At 46.5% G+C, this 22,333-nt stretch overlaps 1 protein-coding gene across 2 annotated transcripts in view; it reads left to right on the top strand.

Annotated features, from left to right (window-relative positions):
* Positions 1–22,333, top strand: part of SCARB1 (scavenger receptor class B member 1) — a 790,530-nt gene that overhangs the window by 656,700 nt on the left and 111,497 nt on the right. For both annotated transcript variants that reach the window (XM_069620116.1, XM_069620115.1), the window contains exon 10: positions 11,260–11,311. In XM_069620116.1, the coding sequence (XP_069476217.1) occupies positions 11,260–11,311 (52 nt within the window). The remainder of the gene's footprint in view (positions 1–11,259; positions 11,312–22,333) is intronic.

Raw genomic sequence — 22,333 nt, 5'->3', positions numbered from 1 at the left:
TAGTTCACACCTGAGGAATGCTTGACTCTTGTACCTCCCTGGGCCCCACCCGGCTGGCCAACAACTCCTGTTGACTTCACCTTCACTAGGGAGCATGACTGGTTCTTCCCAGGGTCTTGGGTTACCGTTGCTTCTGCATGCTTCCCCCAGCGTGCTCTTCTGCTGCTTCTCTTTGATCACTGCGACTATGCAGAGCCGTTTCCCTGGAAGTCTCTGCGTTGTTAATGGACCACGCAGCCCTCCTCTTGGAGGTCACACCACCATTGGATTCTTCCCGCTTCAGTAGAGAGTCTTTCTCCCACAGGCTCGTGTAGCTCCTTTCTCTTTCTTGTCCAAGGACCGACTGTCTTTCGGGACTTTGGATGGCATGGGTTTGAACCTCCGACCAGCCTACCCCCTCCCAAGGAGCAGGAGCTCCTCCACTGCGGGAGCAGTGATCCCACTCCGGATTCGTGCTGGGACATCAGCACTAGCGCAATGTAGGATTGCTGACATCCATGCCACACCTGCGCTCGTTCCGGCAATAATCTTTAAAAATCGAATCGCTGCCTCAGAATATTGGGCATGCGACTGCAATCCTTGTAAAATACTTTTTGCGCCTAGAAACTGCCCTAAGTGCCTGCATTGTGCACAGCTTTTTGTGCCTCCATTGCCTCACACGAGGCTGCCCCATCCCAAGATGGCTGCCGGGCTCTGCAAAGCTGCTGCCTGACTCTCCAATCTCCCTCTGATGCCTGCCTGGTACCGATTGGTTCACACCTCTGCCTTCCCAGCCAATCACTCGCCGGAAGTCGAACGCCGGACCAGCCCACGAAGGAGCACACACAAAGGAGCAGGTCCTATCTTCAGCCTGTCCAGAGAATGGCTTAAGGCTAGACTGGGACCATTGACCCTCGAATCTCCCACTGTTTGAGCATTGAACTGCAAACCTGACATTAACATAGGTAAGCGTCATCAACACGCTCCATAGTTGGCAAATGCCACCACTGTCTAGCTTAGCCTGCAGTACAGCTGCACTGTAACACTTACTGCTTCAAATTGTGCATGAGCAACTTCGCATACATTTATACGCATGTACATGTTGCTAACTTCAATTTTGGGTGACCTACTGCACCCATCTACTAAACTTAAAACTTAGTCCTTCCGCCCGGTATTATGCACCATGTATGTTGCCTTGTTCCACATGTATTGCATTCTCTCTGGCTGCTAGCCTTAGCATTTCTGCCTCCTTCCAAATGCCTACGCTGATTGACCACATGGTTGACCACACGTGCCCAAAGCACCAAGTCACCCCTATCAGCACATTTTTCCATTCATTCCTAAATACTCAGACCACTGTATTTAGCCTCATCTTCACCTAGTATTTGTCTACTGCATTCAGGCCAGTATCTGATTGCTTCATTTCGCCCAGTATTTGATTGCCGCATTTAGCCCAGTATTTGACTCTTGCATTTAGCCCAGTATTTGATTGCTGCATTCAGGCCAGTATTTGTCTGTTGCATTTAACCCAGTATTTGATTGCTGCATTCAGGCCAGTATTCGTCTGTTGCATTTAGCCTAGTATTTGACTCTCGCATTTAGCCCAGTATTTGACTCTCGCATTTAGCCCAGTATTTGACTCTCGCATTTAGCCCAGTATTTGATTGCTGCATTCAGGCCAGTATTTGTCTGTTGCATTTAGCCCAGTATTTGATTGCTGCATTCAGGCCAGTATTTGACTGTTGCATTTAGCCCAGTATTTGACTGCTGCATTTAGCCCAGTATTTGTCTGTTGCATTTAGCCCAGTATTTGATTGCTACATTCAGGCCAGTATTTGACTGTTGCATTTAGCCCATTACTTGATTGCTGCATTCAGGCCAGTATTTGACTGTTGCATTTAGCCCATTACTTGATTGCTGCATTTAGCCCAGTATTTGTCTGTTACATTTAGCCCATTATTTGATTGCTGCATTTAGCCCAGTATTTGACTGTTGCATTTAGCCCATTATTTGACTGTTGCATTTAGCCCAGTATTTGACTGTTGCATTTAGCCCAGTATTTGATTGCTGCATTTAGCCCAGTATTTGATTGCTGCATTTAGCCCAGTATTTGATTGCTGCATTCAGGCCAGTATTCGTCTGTTGCATTTAGCCCAGTATTTGTCTGCTGCATTTAGCCCAGTATTTGACTGTTGCATTTAGCCCAGTATTTGACTGTTGCATTTAGCCCAGTATTTGACTGTTGCATTTAGCCCATTACTTGATTGCTGCATTTAGCCCAGTATTTGTCTGTTGCATTTAGCCCATTACTTGATTGCTGCATTAAGCCCATTATTTGATTGCTGCATTTAGCCCATTATTTGATTGCTGCAGTTAGCCCATTATTTGATTGCTGCATTTAGCCCAGTATTTGACTGTTGCATTTAGCCCATTATTTGATTGCTGCATTTAGCCCAGTATTTGTCTGTTGCATTTAGCCCATTACTTGATTGCTGCATTTAGCCCATTATTTGATTGCTGCATTTAGCCCATTATTTGATTGCTGCATTTAGCCCAGTATTTGTCTGTTGCATTTAGCCCATTATTTGATTGCTGCATTTAGCCCAGCACCTGACTGTTGCTTTTAACCCAATGTTTGATTACTGCATTCATCCTGCCTAGTATTTGATGACCGTACTTGGCCTACTCTGCCCAGTATCCAACCACAGCTTTTAAGTCTAGTCCCCTTAGCTTAACTAGAAGTAACACTATGTACTCTTACCTGCCTAACCTAGTCCACCAAGCATTACTCACCAATCTGATAGCTATACTTACTATCGTCTATATGACCATGCCTACATTTCTGCCCATAGAGGGCTCAGAAGCCCACATACAACCTACCTCCAAACCTTGTAACCTAGCACAGAGAAACCTTAGACTCCGGGCTCGACTACCCAAAATATTCGAACCCATCATCAAATACAACATCAACCTGGAACACCTCCGACCCAAATTACTCCCACCATTGGAAACCACCGCCCATCTCAGGCGCAAACTCCACCATAAAATTAATAAACATATAGCCAACCTCCCTCTCACAGTGCAGCCAGAACCAGAATTAAAAGCTGCATTGATCAATGCCAGATCTTTAGTCGCTCATGCTACTGACATAGCAGATGTCATACGCGAAAACGACCTTGATTTCATTGCCATTACTGAATCATGGCTCCATGAGGCAGCAGGTCCTGCACTCACTCTAGCAGTCCCAAAAAAGTATAACATCCTTAGAGCTGCCAGACCAGACGCACGAGGTGGAGGAATAGCAATTATCGCCAAATCCAACCTCTCTGAGAATCACCTCCACACCCTACCTTAAATCCTGTGAGCTCTTTCTATCAAACTACCCACCGACAATTCCCAAACACTTAATATTTACCTCCTCTATAGACCCCCAGGCTCCACCAATACCGTCAATGAAGATATCACCTCTGTTATCTCTGAGAAGCTAAAAAATTCCTCTCAAATCTTAGTGTTAGGAGACTTCAACCTAGGGTACAACGATATCAATGACCTCCAGGCTACTGCCACAGCTAATACCTTGTCAGAACTAGGCTTCACGCAGATCGTGAATATTCCCACACATACCAAAGGGAGAACTCTAGACTGGATTGCCAGTCATAACTGTAACCCCTCTATAACAGCCATTGCCCCCCAAATATGGTCAGACCATCACCTTATCTCCTTTACCCTCAACACTAAAAGAACCACAGTTCTAACACCCACTCCCGCCATACCCAATTTAACCAGAAATAAGAAAAATATCACAGCGGATAATATTCTGCCTCACATCCTACGCAAACTTAATTCTCGACCCGACCATACCGACCCAGGCATCCTAATGGAGGAATTCAATAACGCTATGTCCACTGCCCTTGACAGAGCTGCTCCGCTTAAACTTAGAAACAGTAAACCAAAAAAGCACCTAAACTCCTGGTTTACACCCCATTTAAAAAACTTAAGACTGCAGAAGAGAAAATGTGAAACAGCATGGAACCGACATCCCACCGCTGAAAATAAAACCAACCTAATAAACATCTCCTCGCAATACAAAAAAGATATCATCCTGACCAAACAAGAAACCTATAATAATAGGATCACCCAAGCCAACTCCAGTATGAAGGAGCTATTCTCCATCCTAAAAGAACTGGAAACTCCTATCGCAGCACAGGACGACTCCATCAAAGATAAAACCTGGTGTACTGACATACAACTGGCACTAACCAACAAAGTGGCCAACCTCCAAACTAAAATTGCCCTAAAGAAAGCCTCATTACCAACCCAACCTCCTGTGGACAAAACCCCCACACCCAAACCCAAAGAATCTACCCAATTCCGCTTCTCCAAGGTCTCAGTAATTGAGGTAGAAAAGACCATTCTGACTCTTAAACCGTCTAATTGCAAAGGTGACCAATGCCCCACACAACTGATAAAGGACGCGGCTAGAGATCTAGCCCCCTTCATCACAAAACTTATTAATGCCTCCTTCACTACGGGCACCATCACTCGCAACCTAAAAGAATCTTGGGTACTCCCCCCTCCTGAAAAAACAAACTTTGGACCCCAACATTCCCACAAATTATAGACCCATCACCACGGTGCCTTTCTTACTAAATATTTTAGACAAGGTAGCGTACACCCAAATCCAGAACTTCCTTGAGATAAACCAACTTCTTGGAACACGCCAATCTGGTTTCCGTCCGCAACACAGCAGAGAAACAGCCCTTATTGACCTAAAGGCCCAAATAGACTCACTCAGAGACAAGGGAAAACTAGCTCTCCTTCTCCTTCTGGACCTCTCAGCCACCTTTGATTTGGTGGACCACAGAGTCCTATGCAATCACTTGGACTCGGCGGCCCACTTCTCAGGGGAGGCTATAGTCTGGATACAGTCATTCCTTAGTGACAGGACCATGAGGGTGTTCTCCCCCGCAGCAGCAGCAGACCCGATTCCTATCACCTGCGGAGTGCCACAGGGATCTTGTGTCTCGCCAACACTCTATAACATCTTCACCAAGCCACTCTTCAACGATCTCGATAATCTGGGTATCACCTATACCAACTACGCAGACGATACCCAGATTCTCCTACCACTTACTGGGGATTATGTTGAAGACCTGGCTCTGGTGAACAGAGTCTATAGCATCGTTCAAGCATGGATGGCCAACCATGGCCTATGCTTGAACGATGACAAAACAGAGCTTATCATCCTGGGCACTGCAGCCCGCATCTCCAAACTCAACCAAAACTACTCAGCCTTCATCATCGATGGCAACACTATCAAGGTCGCCAGAGAAGTAAAAACCTTAGGTTTCTACCTTGATGCAACACTATCCTTAACCAAACAGGTGAACTCACTGGCCTCATCCACGGCCTATACATGTAAATTAATATGAGCTGGGAAACATTTCTTATCAGATGACAGTTGTCTTATCCTAGCCAGAGCCCTCATCTTATCAAAATTAGATTATTGTAACGCCCTTTACATAGGGACAACCAAACAAATCATCAATAGAATTCAAGTGCTCCAAAATAACGCACTTAGAGCGGCCTTAAGCATCCCTAGAAGAGTACATATCTCAGAAATAAGACGTAAACACAAATGGCTTTCTACTCAAGAAAAAATTAACCTTAAATCTGCCTCCATCATCCACAAATGTTTAAACAACAAAGCCCCCAGCTACCTTTCAGAACGCTTCAATAGGAAAAATCCCCCCAGACCTACAAGGACATTCAGCCCTAACTGCCTCCTAGTGCCCAGATTTAAACTTACCACTATTGGAGGATGCAGCTTCCCAGTCAAGGCAGCTCAGTTATGGAGCGCCCTACCTCTTGCACTTAGATCCGACGAAACGTTCAACAACTTCAGAAAGAACACCATAAAATGGCTCACCAAGAATGCAACATAAATGGCACTCTACCTCTCGCACCTCCACTTGTACTCTTCCTGACTTGCTATTTTGATCGCCATTGATTTGACTGTTTGGTGGCGCTCTATCTGCACTTGTACTTGTCTCACCTGTAGAGCCAAAAAACTGTCTACTCTGTAACTTGCTTGTTCTGTAACTTGTAACTTCTGTAACCAAGCTGTAAACTTCCTTGTCTCTTGCGCCCTGCTACCTCAGGGTCCGGTGCGCATAACAAATAAATAAACAAACAAACAAACAGAAGATTGCTTCCTTTGCTGCTGTTCCTGCTTCCCCAAAACATTAGTCCTCCCTCAGTCTTTATGTTATATTATAACGGGCGATTTGTGATGAGGCCCATAGTCGTTTACTCTTTTTTTTTTTTATGGGTGTCCTTTTTGTCTCGCCATAGTGTGTGTATGGATGTATAGTTTCCTATAACTATGGACTTAGGTTGGGTTGCCCCTTTGGTCTTACCTTTGTAATTTCTCTTATCTCGTGAGTGAAATACTGTTCCAAAGAAGTAAAGTGGGATTCCCATCCCCTTTCCATTTTGTGGAGTGCTGGGGAGATGCACTCTATCCCTTTTCTCCCTTACCTGGTAACATTTTTGTTACAATTGCAAGTTAACTTGGATGGCTTGTGGCAATGGTTATACCGTAACAACTTTTTAGTCGCATCACTCGCAGGATGTTAAATCAGTCCTGGTAATGCACTGGAGCGTCACCATTCGGCTAGAATGGTGGGCTCCTTCTTTTTCGCCATTTCTCATTTGCTTGTTGTTTCATAAGTCTTCTGCTGACGTCCTAGGCGGGAAAGATCTTGGTTGAAGTGTTGTTTTAGGTGGGAGTCCTTTGTTTTCGCCGCCGAGGCTCCAGAGTGTCTTTGAAGGCAGGAAGCGAAGGAGTCGTCCGATACTCTACACCCCTTTGTCTTCCAGCTTGCCTGAAAGGACTACTGGGTAGCTGGCAGTCCTGATTGGCCATGCAGCCTCCCCTTTCTCTAAACTGCAGGGAGAGTTTGCAGAAATGATCCTGTAGTTCCTGATATAGTCTAATCCTGGAAGCTGCTGACGAGCAGACCACTGAAACAACCCCGAAGAGGAAGATGAAGCAAAGATGGCTGTAATAAATTCCAGCGACTGGAGTCTGCTGTGTAACGATGGCCTGTTTTAACCGTTCCTTCCAATCAACCTTGGGGTCCTGAAGACGTCTCCTACCAAGAGGCTGGTGAAACACACTAGTCTCAAGAATATCTGCATTTTGACCCATCCCTCAACGAGCTGCGACCTTGCTGGGCAGCAACCATGGTCAAAACTACTAGCCGCATAGTGAAATAACTCCTCCAACTGGCCCACATTGGCCAACAAAGTGACCCACTTTCATCAAAGAAACTGGCCCACACTCGCACTTTGTGTTTTTGGTTCAGCCGTTGCCCTATAGGCCAGTCAGAGCCTGGTTTTTCTGCACATTGCTTTCAGGAATCAAATCTACTACCTTGCAGGGGGAGTTCCTATTTAATAATGCCCTTGATGACCATTTGTTAACCCTATGAAACAGACATTTCAGCTGTCATGAAATAATTTGCTTATAGCCTAGAGTTAGCCAGGAGGCTGAAGGTCTTATAAAGGCTGGGTTTCAACTATGTTTTGGTTATTCTTTGGACACGTGGCACGTGTAGAGAACACTTTTCGGTTACCCCACTCCTGGACACTAGTTTATGACGTTCCCTTTCACTTCTAGTCCCTGAGTAGTGGGGTTGGGGGAAGGCCTGTATAGAACACCTTTTTGTTACCCTAATCCTTGACGGTAGTATTTTATGAAGTTCCCTTTTACTGCTAGCGCCTGAGCCGTGTGGGGGGGCATGGGGTGGGGGAGGGAGCATGTACAGCACACCTTTTGGTTACCCCAATCCTTGAACGTTTCTTATAAGGTTCCCTTTTACTTCTGGCATCAGCCCTGGTACCTGTAGGTATTTGTCTAATTTGAAACCTTACATTGCACATTTCTAACAAACGAAGTTCTCCAGAGTTGTAATTTCCTGCAACTTTACATGAGCCAAAGCGGCACATACCCATCCTTGACACCACACTCGCAGCATAGCAGCAGAGAGATGCACCACTTTTGATAGCGGAGACGTCACCGTGGAACTATCAGTCATCATGAGAAAGTTGGACATTGAAATTTGGCCCTTTGCAAATGGGTCAGTTTTGTAAATTCCAGGGACCGCGTCCATAAAGATGTTTACCCGGGAGAAACCCAGAAGCAGTCCTTTCTGTGAGGATTGGGGCATTTGAGAGTGTGCCAGTTTCTGTCCCTCGCTCCCTTTTGTGCCAGTATGTTGTTGTGCAGTACAAACTTGACTAGCCCTATGCTTCCTAAACACAATACTTGCCAGAGCCTCTATGGTCTTGTGCCAACTTGACAGACTAAAACTGCTGTGAGAAGGAGATGGATGACAGCAGCCCGCTCGCATTCTGAGAGAGCAGAGCCTACTAGCTGGAGCAGCCTCCAGGGAGAGCGAGCATGCAGGGCTGGAGCAGCAGGACTAATTCAACCACATAGCAAACTGCGGTTAACCTCACAAGACAAGTGACTGCTTAGCAACAGATGGATCTCTAGACCACTAGGAACGTTGATAAAAAATGACTTACCTGGTGCAATGGCATATACAGGCCCCTGAAATGAACTAGGACATGGTGAACCATGGGTCGCCATTGCAGGATTGCGACTGGCTCATATGGATAATGTGGGTGGGTCTTACCCAGCTTTTTAACAACTTATCTATCTGTGGCACCACCCGGCAGGCGAAGATCAGGTCAGATTTGCTAGGGCGAGTGGCAAATGCAAGCAGGAAGGGGGACGTACAAAAGGAGAGTCAGGAAGCAGGCCACTCTGGGCTGTTCATGTGAGGTCGGAAGGGTGGCGGACCAAGAGACCAGCAAGAGGAAGGAAGGAGAAGCAGAGTGTGGAGGTGAATTCTGGATCAGCTAACCTATTTGTTAGTGAATGCAAGTGGTACTGCATAGAGTGTGTGTAGAAGAGTAATGTGTGTGGTTAAGAGAGGAAGTGTAGGGGTTGACTGTAAAGTACTTGTGTGAGTGAAAGGAGGGTGTATGAACAGAAGGTGGGAATAGTGGGAGCAGCGATATAGTGGGCAACAGCAGGTTGGTGGTGGAAGGAGTGCCAGTGTGTTGGAAATACAGAGGGAGGAGCAGTAGATGGGAGGAGGGAGAATGTGAGGAACCTGAGGGTGTCCTCACTTCTTCTCCCCCTTGGTCCTCCTATCGGGTGGCCAGGGAAAGGCCCTAGTTTTTGCACCCCAACCATGGGGGTGGATATGTAAGGGAGGATCACCTGGGTCGAGGGAAATTGAGGAGAGGACATCTTTTGGTGAGACATGGTATCTCCCTTTCCCTTGTCAAAGTGAACCCTCTATTCCCCATGCCTTTTGTAGGCTACTATCAATATTCGTCCCTTTCTTGCGCCCAAAATGTCCCACAGACATTTCACCTTTATACTGGGACGAGGAGGAAATCGGGAGTTAGGCACACTTCCATTCATTCAAACCTCCCTAAACCCCACTTTGGTACTGAGACGAGGACGAGGGCTTTGGAGGAGTTCAGTTGTAATGGCGAGGCATGTCCAGTTAATAGGTTTGACCAGGGTCAGGCAATTAAAGATAAGGACTCGTACCTGCAGTCATTTTACAAGTCCCAGGTGTATAAGAATGGTGACTGCCCAGCATGGAGGGGCAGACTGTCTGGAGACAAGGATGCAGCTTGGAAAAGCGGAGCGAGCTGGAGAGGAACATGCTAGAGAGAAGCCGCATCAAGCAGGAGTGAGAGAGACAGATGCCGGGGCCAAGACTGGCAGTGAGAGTCGAAGATGCTGCTGTCATCCCTTCTCGGTGCCCACAGCAGGAGCTGTGGGGTACGGAAGGCTCCTGATCGCTACGGGTCTCCAAGAGAGCGAGAGTTTCTCTCAGTAGGTTCCGCTGGGGAAGAGGAGAGCTGCGCGCTGCAGAATTTCAGGACAGTGAGCGCTGCTCGCTGTGGCTCCCACGAAAGGAAGGCAGAGCGAATCGAAGCCGAGAAGCAAAGCAGAGTGCCCAAAGGAGGTGCCGCATAGCACTGATGAGTGCAAAGAAGGGAACACTTATACCAGGGCCCAGAGCACTGGACTGGAAACAAGCATGTATGAATGCTGAACAAGCTGAGCATTGTTATAAATATTATGGAAGGCCAAAGCAATACCGAATAAGCTGCAAACTATTGAAAGTACTTGGTGAAGTTGATGCAAGTAACATTGAATAATGAAGTGACTGAGAGACATTGAGAGACTATTTGAATACTGTATTGAACAGAACCAAGTGATGAGCACTTATGTATGAAACAAAAGCAAGGTGTTACTAATGAGAAATACCACAAAATAAGATGTGTGAGCCACAAGTGGCGACAGAGTCAAAAGACTGCAAAGAAAGATATGAAATGAGAAACTAAATATTGGCCAAATATCAATGAACCGGTTGAGCGAAAACCTAGGTTGGCACAAACCAGAAAAATACAGAAGGTATAATAAAGTGCATAGGGGTATTGGTTGCGTGACCTGTAATGGGTGGACCGTGGGGTCCAACAACTGCGCCTAGACCGAGGGACCCCTACTTGGAAACAGCCAAGTAAAGCAAATAATGTAAAGGAACTTGTGCTTTTGCAACAGTGGTTGAAGTGAGTTATAAATTAAGAAACATAGAAATATATGTGAACTATTGAAAAGCCCGGATGACCAAAGATTTAAACTGGCATGGTTTTGAAAGCTAGAAGATAGTAGTAGTACACAGCAGTAGTCCAGGTCTGAAATGGTACCATGGGAAGAGGGCACCCAGCTCTGTAAGCCTTGTATGAGCCAGAGCCAGTGGAAGAATGACTGCATCTGGTTTAGAAACCTCCCGTAGTGTCGCCCACCCGCATGCCGTCTCCTTGCAGTGATTATGCAATGTGCCATATATGTTATGCTTTATCTCTGCAAACCAGTGTCTATTTGTAAAATATTTGGTAAAAGGAAAAGAATTGAAATAGCACAGTGATGCTAGAAAGAAAAAGGGGGACGCGTGAGCAGCGTGTTCTAGATCTTCATCTGGTGTTCGACTATAAGAACGCATAATTTCTAGACACAGCTCTGGGAGTTGGGGCACCTCTCTAGGCGCAGGCTTCAAAGTGCTTATTAAATGCCCCCATTCTTTCTGGTCTTATGTGAACTGTGAATCGAGCATATTTTCATATAATACACGTTTCTGTTCTGTTTTTTAATAAAATGTTCTTTTTTCCCCCCTTGTTTAGACAAACCGGAAAAATCAACCCTGTAATTTTGCCTTTCCTTTGGTTCGAAGAGGTAAGAAACATGACACTGTTAAAATGTATTTAACATTTCAAGGTTTGGTGTAAAACTCTGCTCGCATGTTCGATTGTGTTATCAGAGAGAAGATTGAAGACGGTTAACATTTTGCTTAAAATGGGCTTCTTCACATCCATTCCTGAAGAGTAACATCCACTCTGAGGTTTCAGTAAATCTGCTCAACAGCGGTTTGAAATTATTGAATTAAAATCAGAGCTTCTTATATTGTCCATTATCCTAAAAACCTGGTGGTTTGCCGCTATCAAGGAATGGACTTGGTGACCTCTTGCTTAATGGGTGCTTGATCTTGTGAAGTCCACACTCTCCGACTTAAGTAGTGTTGCTTATTTGTCATGGTAACCATGATCATTTGGGGGTGGTGTGGGGGGTTGGGGGGGGGTAGTTGAATCTGTGATTTCATAAAGGGCAGGGTGTAAATATTATGCTAGCCTCTTGTTTACTGACTGAAGAAATTGACCTGTTCCATAGTGAGAACCATTTATGATTATTGCAGAGTGCTGAAATCATACATTTCAATGACGTTGGGCACCGAAGGATATTCCTCTCAGCTGAGGGGGGATTTTTAGAAAGAAAATGGTGGTGTGTAGAACTCTTAAAAGGGAAAGGACCTTGATCTCGCAAAGCAGAGAATATCTTGAGCAATGAAGAGATGTGAACCACAAGCCCCACATTAATCTAATCATTGGGCAGCATTTTCCAACATGGCTTCCTTTTGTATACATCTGTGTCCTGAAGAAATGGATAACTAAAGCAGTGAACTGTTAGGTTCCAAATCCTTTGCTGGCCGCGATGGGGGAGGGGGTGAGCTCTTGATCTTTGAATGATGGCTGGATTACCATTAGATGCCATTCCAGGGTCAGGCAAATCTCCTAGAAGCCGATGGTGAGGTGAAGGGGAGGAAATTAGTATTTGAACTGTGGATGGCTGCTAGATTGTCCATTACTGAATTCCAGTGTGATCCAAATCCTCTGCTAGCTACGACGAGGGAGGAGGTGAGCTTTTTTAAGCTGTAGGCAACGGCAGGATGACCCATGACAGATGCCATTCCAGACTGATCGAGGACTCTTTGTGGTCCTGTGGCTCAATAATTGTAAATGAGGGAGGGAGTTTCCACTGAATTTCCTGGGGAAACCACAACCCAAAATCTTCTGCACTAGAAGAGTCCAGGGTCAAGAGGTCTGGGTTCTGGGTAATTGACAATGCCGAACTGATCCAAGAAAAGAGTTGGAAATGGACACAGCAGGAGTGGTACATCAGTGGTGGGTCTGAGGAAATCCATAAAACAAGGTTGATCTGCCCAAAAGATGGTTATCTGAATGAAGGATACTTTTTGATCACATCATAGCTATTAAGTTGGCTAAGGTCAATTCAGCAGGCCACTGGATTGAATCCCCATAGTTTCGATCACTCCTTGCTACCTTCTGACACTATTACTAGCATTTATTTGGGTATGCCACCCTGTTTATGTGCATAGGCACAGGTTTGTGGTGAATGCTGTATAGTTATTGGTTACGATGGAAAATAAGGAACAGGAGTATAATCCGTCCCAGCACCCATTCTGTAGAAAGGTGTCTATGGCAAAGTCGCCCCAGTCTGGGGTCTACCTGATCGCTGGGGTGGGTTTTTGTGGAGAGGGGAAGTAGAGCTTTATCAAGGGGTGAGGACCCCCCCCCTCTCCACCCCCACCTAATCTGACGCATACAAAAATGGGAATTGAGTTTTCAGTTAGTGGTTTTTGAGATGGAGTGAATTCCACTCCACTGTGCTATTGTCTAACACAAGAAGGCACTTTGCCAGGATTAAGCTTTGTCAATCCTGACAATAATACATTAATTCCTTGGCAAGTATGGCTGTCCTCTTGGACTTGCATCTCCAAGATGTCTGAAAAATCAGACCTGCGATACATTATTTACTGGGAAGGGAATAAAATCGTTCAGATTTTGTCTCAAGATTTTTATTGGAAACATGACCAGACCAGTAGCTTTGCCTGATCAAGAGGGGATGGGAACCCCTCTCAGCCGGCTGTAGAAGGCATACCAAGGAGACCTCCAGAGCCAGTCCCACCCCTCAGGTGACTTTGGCAGTGGAGAGGGTCCCAATTCCTGCCCCACCCTTGTACCAGCCTGTTTCCTAGCACTACACCTCTATCTCAAGTCATTCCTCCAACGCGAGATGACTGCCAGTGTTTCTCTGTTCCTTGTATAGATACATCAGTCAAGCCAGAAATCCAGAAGACGCGCCAAAGCCTGAATCCTGAACCTGCACCCTACATTTGTGCTACAAACCCCGGTCACTACCAACATGCATCAGCGATCAGCTGCAGACGGAGAGACCCACAAAGGGAAGCCGTGAAACCCATGCAGACTTGCCCTACAGACTTCTGTGAAGGTGAAAAGGAGAGCAGCATAGCGGAACGCGTTCATACGTGGCAGACAAGAAGACCTTGTGGTGCTGCCGAGAGACATTGGCAAACCAGCAACTTTGGCCGTTAGCTCCCATGACCATCCGAGACGAAGCAGGGAGACCTACCAGCCCTCCCCCCATGGAATTTACCCTGTGGGGGGAGCAGCGAAACCGGTCCTGAAACTTGAGCATGAAGAATTGACTTGCCAGGCCACCATTGCTGTTCCACGGCAGACACAGGTGGAAAAAGTGCTCAGGCCCCCGCCCCTACTTATAAAATTGTTTCTTTAACCCGCCCCTGGAAGACCGGGCCAGATTGACCAGGTGGGGACTCTTAATAGACCAGCAGAGAAAAGGGGCTATAAGGTGGCAGGTGGAATTGTGGGATATTCGGGTGAGGTCTCTGAGATGGAGGATGTGGATGACCAATTGACCAGCAGGAGGTCTGAAGGAGTGGAGGCGATTTCTGGAGACAGTGCGGTTTTGGCTAAGGCGTGGATGTGTTACTGCTGTGTGTGTGTGTGTGTGTGGCGAGTGCGTTTAGGTGAGTTAAGTGTAGGGAGTTATTGTGAGGTGCATGGCACGAAAGGAGTGAGAGGAAGGTGACAGAGTAGAAGTAGGGAGGAGGGGTAGTGTGGAGGAAGGAAGAGGGAAGAGGGAGAGTGTAGATGAGGAGTATCCAAGTGTGGAAGTGGGACCTAGAAAGTGTGAACGATATTGGAGAGTGAAAACAGACTAAAGGTAGTTAGTGTCGCGAAAGGAAGTCAAGGTGAGGAGAGAATGAGCATGAAAGGAAACTTCAAATCTAACCGGTGTCTACAAGGCACATTTCCCAAATCCATTTAGGCAACTAGCAACTAGACAGAGTAGGGAAAATTAGGAAGACCCTGAGGGAGAGGGAGACGAGGCCACTGACCTTTAGGTTGCCATCGCAGCTCATCTATGGATGAGCATGTGGAGGGGGAAACACTCGCCAGACACTAACCTGGGACTAAGGGTGTCTGGACCTTTCTTTCTCAAGTGGGCTTTGCTTGGTTACGCCAAAGTACACATGGAGTGCAGGCTCGTGAAGGAGGCGCCATCTACAGAGGCATAGATCTGGCCACAGGATGGCACACATTGAAGCATGATCACAATTCTAGTAGTTCGTGGATCACACTTAATGATGGATCTCACTGTTACGTGTTCACAAATTAGGCACACGCAATGCCAAAATGGGACCCAGTGAGTTCCAACCTTTAGCCATGTTACCCTAGAAACCTATTGAAATTAACTATTCAAAAACGCACAATTTGGGGGCAGAGCACGCTGCTTTACATTTACCCCACATGGGGTGCAAAGAGGGTAGTGGGTCTGCTTAGAACGTCGTCTCTGCTAAATAAAGCACTGGTCTACCTCCTGGCGGCCAGTGACGACATGTCGCCATTAGCAACATAAATGGCCAAACAAACTTACCAAGTGCTTTGCAACATTGTGTACTGTGAGGAACCTGAGGGCGGATATGTGGTGGATATTTGAGGGGGATTCAACTGGGTGGCAGAGACTTGGGTGGAGTGTTCATGAGGCACCCTTGGCACCATTTCCCTTTTCTAATGAGTCGAATATCCCCCAGGCCTTTGTAGGTTATTACCAGTCCCTTCCCCATCTGTCACATAAAGCATCTCCCAGTAAACACCAGTCAGGTACTGGGACAAGGAAGAGACACACTAGAGCCATACATCCTCTCTGTATTGATTCTTACACACACAAACCCCACTTTGGCACTGGGACGAGGAAGATGCAACAAAGCCTGACAACAGACTGCAGAACTAACCCTACACAGTCTAGTTGCCAATTACCTAATTAAGCTAGCGAGATATTTAAAGGCCAGTGCTGGAAGAAGAGGAGAGACGTGAACGAGAGAGCAGCCATGTGGAAGCGAAACACAGAAGTCCAGAGAAACCGGAGAGGGACGCAGAGCAAGCACAGCAGGAAGCACGGTAGAAAGCAGGCCGACGCGAGAAAGCTTTGCAGGGGAAAGCTGGTGCTTCCCTCTGAACTGAAGAGGCATCTGGGGAAGGCGCATCGCCGAACTAACCGTAGCAGAGAAAGAGCTGGTGGAGGACCGACAGGACAGGGAACGCTCACCAGAGACACGACAAGTGCTGCAGCCCCACACCATACGTCGGACACACCAAGCGATATCCGTGAGTCTGCCCCGGAGTGCTGTGAGCCCCGGGGTGTACCGACATGGGTTTAAGTGGTATATTTACCATGTATGACAAACTGATAAAGGAAAGAGACTATTTACGTGAACTCCCTTATTTAAGTAAATTAGGGGAAAAGTCAGAATAAATACAACAGCGAATTAATGAACTGTGATAAATCCAGAGGAAGCGTTGATACTAGTGAAGTGAATCGGTTATGAACTGACATGAAAAGTAATGCTAACAAACAAAGCAAAACAAGCAAGCATAATTGAATGCAAGTTGTGCTGAGTCAAACGAGCATTGCCAAAAGTCAAGCAGATATTATTGCGCAATACGGAAAGAAGTGAATGGTTGAGAAGAGAAAACCTGTATGCAAGAGAAACCTGGCAAAAGGAGCCAGATGCTTTGGTCAAGAGACTTGAAACAGTGATTGCGTTCCCTAGCAGGAGTGTGTACTGGGAAGCCTATGTGAATCTTTGCAAGTGAAATCTACTAAACAAGTGAATGGTGACTGTGAGAAATCTGAAGGTGTCTCCCTAACTAGTCCCCGGGGGTCTGTCATCCATGTGGCCAGGACACGAACATCGCTATTGGATCCAGTTCCTGGGGGTGGACCAGTGAGGGAGGGTCACCTGGATGGGGGGGTCCTTGGGGAATGTGTGGCACCGACGGGTGAGACGCGGTATACACCTTCTTATGACACCTTTTCCCCAACCTACCACGTAGGACATGCAAACATTTACCCCACTTTTCCGACGCGAACACTTTTGCATATTACGAAGGATGACGGACTAACAATCAAGCTATTTACCTGACCTGTCCCAACACCAGGGTCAGGCAAAGTCAGGCAATTGACCACAACCACACACACCTGACGGTCCTTTCCCTGCCGCAGAGGGATAAAAAGTGGAGCACAAGAGTGCAATACGAGCAAGGCAAGACCGCACAACGTGAGAGCTAACTGAGCACGGTAGTTCAAGAGGAGGAGAGAGACGGCGCAAACCGAGAGGTTGACGAGGAGAGAAGTGACCTTGCCCTTTCCGACCAAAGCCTGTGAAACCAACAATAGACAGCGAGTGTTGCAGCAGATAGCAACGGTACATGAGACCCTCCTCCGCTGATAACCAAGCCGGGGAGAGATGCTTGTCTCCATGGTACCAACTTTGACTCAAAAGAGAAAGAAAGCCAAGCGGTTCATCACAGCCGGTGAGTCGAGGGGAGAGTCGATAAGACACAGAACTGTGTTGAACGAAAAGTTGCAAGCGGCTAATTGAACTGTGAAAGCATAAACAGCTATTGATGCTAAGAGGCGGAAAACCAGTAACAGAGCAGTTGGGCACCACGTGGGTGCTCACTCAGGGAAACTCTGGGCGATTACCCGATTGTTGAAACTACCAGTAACAGAAGGCCTTGGGAAAGGCAAGAAAAAGGGTCAAAGGGGTCATACAGGGATCTTGTAAAATCCTCTCTGCAGTCGAGTCTTTGACCGACAGATGATTGTGAAGCTAAAGGTAGTGAATCCTGCATCGTAAGAGTTGAATGAAAAGGGCACGATTGACAAGATTGGCAAAAGTGAACCTGAAAGAGGGATGCTGATTAAGAGAGGGGCGAAGTCTAAAGTCCCAAAATACAGTGTGTTGACGAGTGAACCCAGCCGAGGGATGTCCACAGTGAAGTATATAAAAAGACATTCAAATTTGCAAATGTCACCAACAATAATTACATTGAAAGCCATAGTGAACCCGATCGAGGGAGGCGAACAGTCAAGTCGGATCTGAAACCGAACGAGGGGGATACAAGAGTGAGAAGCCAACACCCATCGACCCGTGAATACAACATAGAAAAGCACAAGAGGGAAAGCCTTTGAATGCCATGCCACGGTAAACCCGACAAAGAAAAGTTGATATTCGAGAGGGTTCTGAGCCCAGGGTGAAGAACTATCACCCAAATGAAACCAAAGAACACTAGAACATTTTGTTAAATCTTTGTTCTGATACTTTGAACCGGTCAGGCCCTCGAAAGCAAGAAAACATAGCTATCGAAGGTCCTGCTATCATTAAGGAACCTTCTAGGGATCTGCGCCTGGAAGAGGGGGATCCAAGGGTGAAAGGCATCAGCGGACGTGCAAGCAGAAAATAACTTTTGTTTATTATTTGGAATATATTGAGACCACAGTGGCAAGAGACTTTTTGATATAAAAGAGTCTTAACCAACGACGACCCTGATTGCTGAAAGCGGAACTATTGGCTCGTGCTGGGAAAGGTTGAGCGTGTGCTGTGCTCAAAAATCCTACTTGGTCCCGTGCTGAAAATGTGGGGAAGGGAGACCCTAAGAGACCCCAACAACCTCATCCTGACTGACTTGTGAACACTTCCTTGCTTCTTTCTGAAAGAACATTATCCCACACTTCTTTTTGTATTTAGCGTAAGGATTGGCAATAGGTTTTTTTTTTAGTATAGACCCTTTTATTTTGACAAGACGCCACTCGGACTGCCTTATTGTTTGCTGATCGAAGCTTGCTCCCATCTTAGATTCAGGTTTAGATTAGATGTTTTCCAACCTACCTATACAGTTTAATAAACACCCTTGAACTGTGATCACTCATGTCTGTCTTTACTGTTGCCACCATTGGTTCCTTACATGACAAAACAAGCAATAATAAAGCTTCAAGGGCACCTAAAAAGATAAGTCAAGCCTCAGTGTAAGGCTGGAACTGTGGCAAGATGACTATGAAGCAGATACAAGGTGTCGGTTGCGTGACCTGTAATGGGTGTACCATGTAGTCCGATAACTGCTGCGCCTAGATCGAAGACGCCCACCTAACGAAAAGCCAATTTGTTATTGAATAAAGAAAAACGTGTGAATTGAAATTGAGGAACTGAACTTTATAAATCGGTGAACGGTAAACAAACCCCAAAGAGCTGCTAAGTAACCAGAGAAATTGTTATTTTGGAAAATGTTATAGACTTCCAAGCTTGGGGAAGGGAGCCCCTCTTTAGTAACATGAACTATTTGAACCTTGGGTAAGGGAAACCCGGCTCTTCGGTGGAAACGGGAAGAAGCTCTGAACTTTTATTTGAACACTACTTCTTTTGATGCTGACATCCCTTACATTGTATATAATTAGATGTGAGGGCAAGTATAGGTTTTGGACACAGACAGATGTTTGCTTTGGACTTCCTGACAGACTATCATTAGTTTATTTAGGTAAGGAAACCCCACCTTGGCATAGGGCAAGCTAGGCCTTTTTCCAACCCTCTTTTAATTTGTTGTTAATAACCGTTTATAGCCCAAATTCTATTCAGTTGTCTGTCTCGTTACTTGTACGCAAAAGCATTAAGTCTGATGTAGGCATTTCTTCTGGAACTCTATACCATGTCGGGTGTGATCAATCCAGGGTATTGTCACTGCTCCCATGGTGGAAGCCCCTTTCCATGAAGCCAGGGTGTTGAGGATGCTACCCGATAGTCCCCTGCGAGTGGTACTCAGCAGGTGGCTCTCATGGGGAGGGAATCCCTCCATGGGACCAGTGGCGATAGCCTTGGGAGAACGTGGTATTCACCCTCTTCATTTCAGTTCCTCCTTCCCCCTCACCCCACATGGTTCCCTGTAGCCCCCCACACCTCTATGTATCTGTGTAGAGTAGAGGATTCCAATCATACAGATAATACTGGGACTAGGAAGAGTGAGCCTTACCCATGTGGGGTACCTATAACTGACACGAAGATCAAACAGGGAGGCAAAAGCCCATCATGGAACCAACATACATGGTGCAGTGTACTAAAAATGACTCAGGTGATAAAAAGCAAGTAAGGACTGTGTACCTTGTCAGATCAGCCCTGGAGGAGTGAGGAACCAGACGCCAGTTCTGTGGCAAGAGAACCAAGAATCGGGAGACCAGATGCTGTTGATGAAGTGTCTCTAAAGGCTCCACGGAGCGGGAACCTGTCTGGAGACTGGGAAAGAAGAAACCTGACCGGCAAAGCCAATACGAGGGGAAGACATGCAGCCAAGTATGTGAGAGACAGCTTGCCGCAGAGGACAGAAGGCTGAGCGCGCAAGCAGTACAGGAGACCCGCACAACTCCCTGGACAGACCAGAGACCGCAACATTTCCTGAAGGTAGGGAAATGATTGGGCCGACTGGTGGGAAGCAGAGGGCATGAAACAAGTTAAACAGATAAACACCATTATCCCACGGAAAGGGATAACAAACTGTAAAAGCTGGAATGAAGTTGATAAAATATCCAATGTGGAACCGTACCTGGCAGGAGAGTACACCAGGTCTGTTCAGTTGGGAATTGAGCGGACAGCGGTAGAAACCCACAGAAACAGCATACCAGGGTCTGGTACCCATATCAAGTTGGAGGACCCACACAAGAGTGGAGAAGCAGACAGTCAAGGGGATGAGGCTCAGAGCAAGTCAGGGAGGGCCCAAGAGAATATAAAGGGGCCTGGGACCCACAGGAAAGTAAAGGAAGCTACGGAACAAGTCAGGGAGATCCTGAGACAGCGTGGAGAGATCTGGGACTTATGTGATAAAGAGGTGCCAGAACCTAATACAAGGGGTCGAGGACCCATGGCCAAAGGAAGAGTCATTTTTTGGAATTATAAGTTCTATAGTTCAGTCTGGCAGGATAGTGAACCAGACTTGTGAGCTGGGGAGAAGAACAAGTGGAAGCGACTCCCTGTTGATACTTATATTAAGAAAACTTGTAAAGCGCACGGTCACCCGAAAGTATCATGGCGCTGAGAAGGAGGAAGGACAGAATGGCCAATCCCGTCTAAAACAGGTAGGTCTTCAGGGCTTTTCTGAACGTGAGATGGTCAGATGATAGTTACTTGGGAACTGTTTTTAAAGAGTTGTTCATTGTGTTTTCTTATCAAGAACTGAACATTAAAAGTTTTATCCATAATTTGTAAGGGACAGAAATAGGTTTGAACACAGTACAGTGGACATTTTAGTTTACAAGACATCCTGACTGAGTCCTTGGTGTTTTTGTTCGGTAGGGCAACCCCTCATAGAAATGGGGCAAGAGACGTTTGTCTTATAATAAACGTCTTTGCCCACAAGCATGCCACCACTGTGTCAGACTTGTACTTCTGCAGACGTACACAGGGCTGTGCAGGGACTCCAATAAAGTCCCTTAATCCTACTGGATGCTTATGATGTGGCCACAACAAAATATATTCCTGGTGACCATTACCTCAGTGTGCCTCAGCTTGATAATAACTTACTGGCTGCATATACTGTGGCAGAGTACCCATTTCTGAATGCTGCACGGCTACTCTTATTTTAGTGTGCTGCATGCTTGATGGTGGGTGCCAACCATTTGAGCTTCGACAGGTAAGATTGCCATTGTGCGTTTCCTCAATAGGGTTTCTGAAGGCTCCATCAAACAGTAGTTCAAACTCAAGGGCCAGCTTTGAGGGTTTTACGTCTCAGCCCTGAGCCTCTCAGGGTTATGGTGCCCCATCCTGCTCCTGTGCAAGCCTCCTGGCACCATTGACTGTGTGGGCTCTACTTGTTGGTGGCAGCCTTGTAGAATTCTTGTGGCGTGGGGAGCCTGCTCTTCCTCAGAGAGCTGTCCCTACTCGAAGCCACTGTGTGACTCTTGCACCAAAACAAACAGCCTAATATGGCGTCCTGCAAGCCTGAGAAATTAGCCCCTTTTTGCAAGATGGGAGTAAAATCATCGTTCTCTTTCCTGACTGATGTATTTCTAGTTAAGTAAAAATATATAATTTACGTTTAGAAAATGTGTATTTTATATGTATACAAACATTCTTTGTGAACAGCTATTTCTGCAAATAAATGAGGTCTCGGGCGGATAGCTCAGCGGCAACGTGCTCGCCTTGTAAGCAAGACGACACGGAGCACCACAGGTTCGATTCCCGGGTCCGTGCTTAAAAACCTCTGGGTATTAAGCGTGTTATAAATAACCTATCATATCATAAAGGAGCAAGGCCCCATAAGGCAGCGTGATGGTAGAGGTCCCCTTCGAGAAAGATATTCCTCCTGCCGCTTGTCTGTGCACCAGAGCTGAGCAGCGCAGGTGGCATATGTGCCAGACGCATGCTTGCACGCATGATACTTGTGGCCTGATATTGGGGAGTAAAACAGGCAGGTGCGATGCCTAGCTGGAGTTCTGCATGGAAGAATGAGTGGGATATGGGCTTTGTCATGGCTACCAGGCTTCTTTTTTAAACTCAGAATCTGTATCGCGCCCTTCGGGACTGGTCACTAAGAAGCCAATCCAAGATGAATTTGCTGAAGCTCTAATGCAAAGCTTCAAGGACTCCATTCTGATTGGGAACCTCGACCAGTGTGTGCACACACAAGTTTTCATGCACCAGACGAGGAGTCTAGTGGTTTCCTAACTCTGCCCGACACCACCAGCCTAATT

Source organism: Ambystoma mexicanum, chromosome 10 (assembly GCF_040938575.1).
Source record: "Ambystoma mexicanum isolate Mex_15411 chromosome 10, UKY_AmexF1_1, whole genome shotgun sequence".
Lineage (NCBI taxonomy): Eukaryota > Metazoa > Chordata > Amphibia > Caudata > Ambystomatidae > Ambystoma > Ambystoma mexicanum.
Note: the sequence above shows the minus strand (reverse complement) of the source record. Positions and strands in the feature narration are given on the sequence as shown.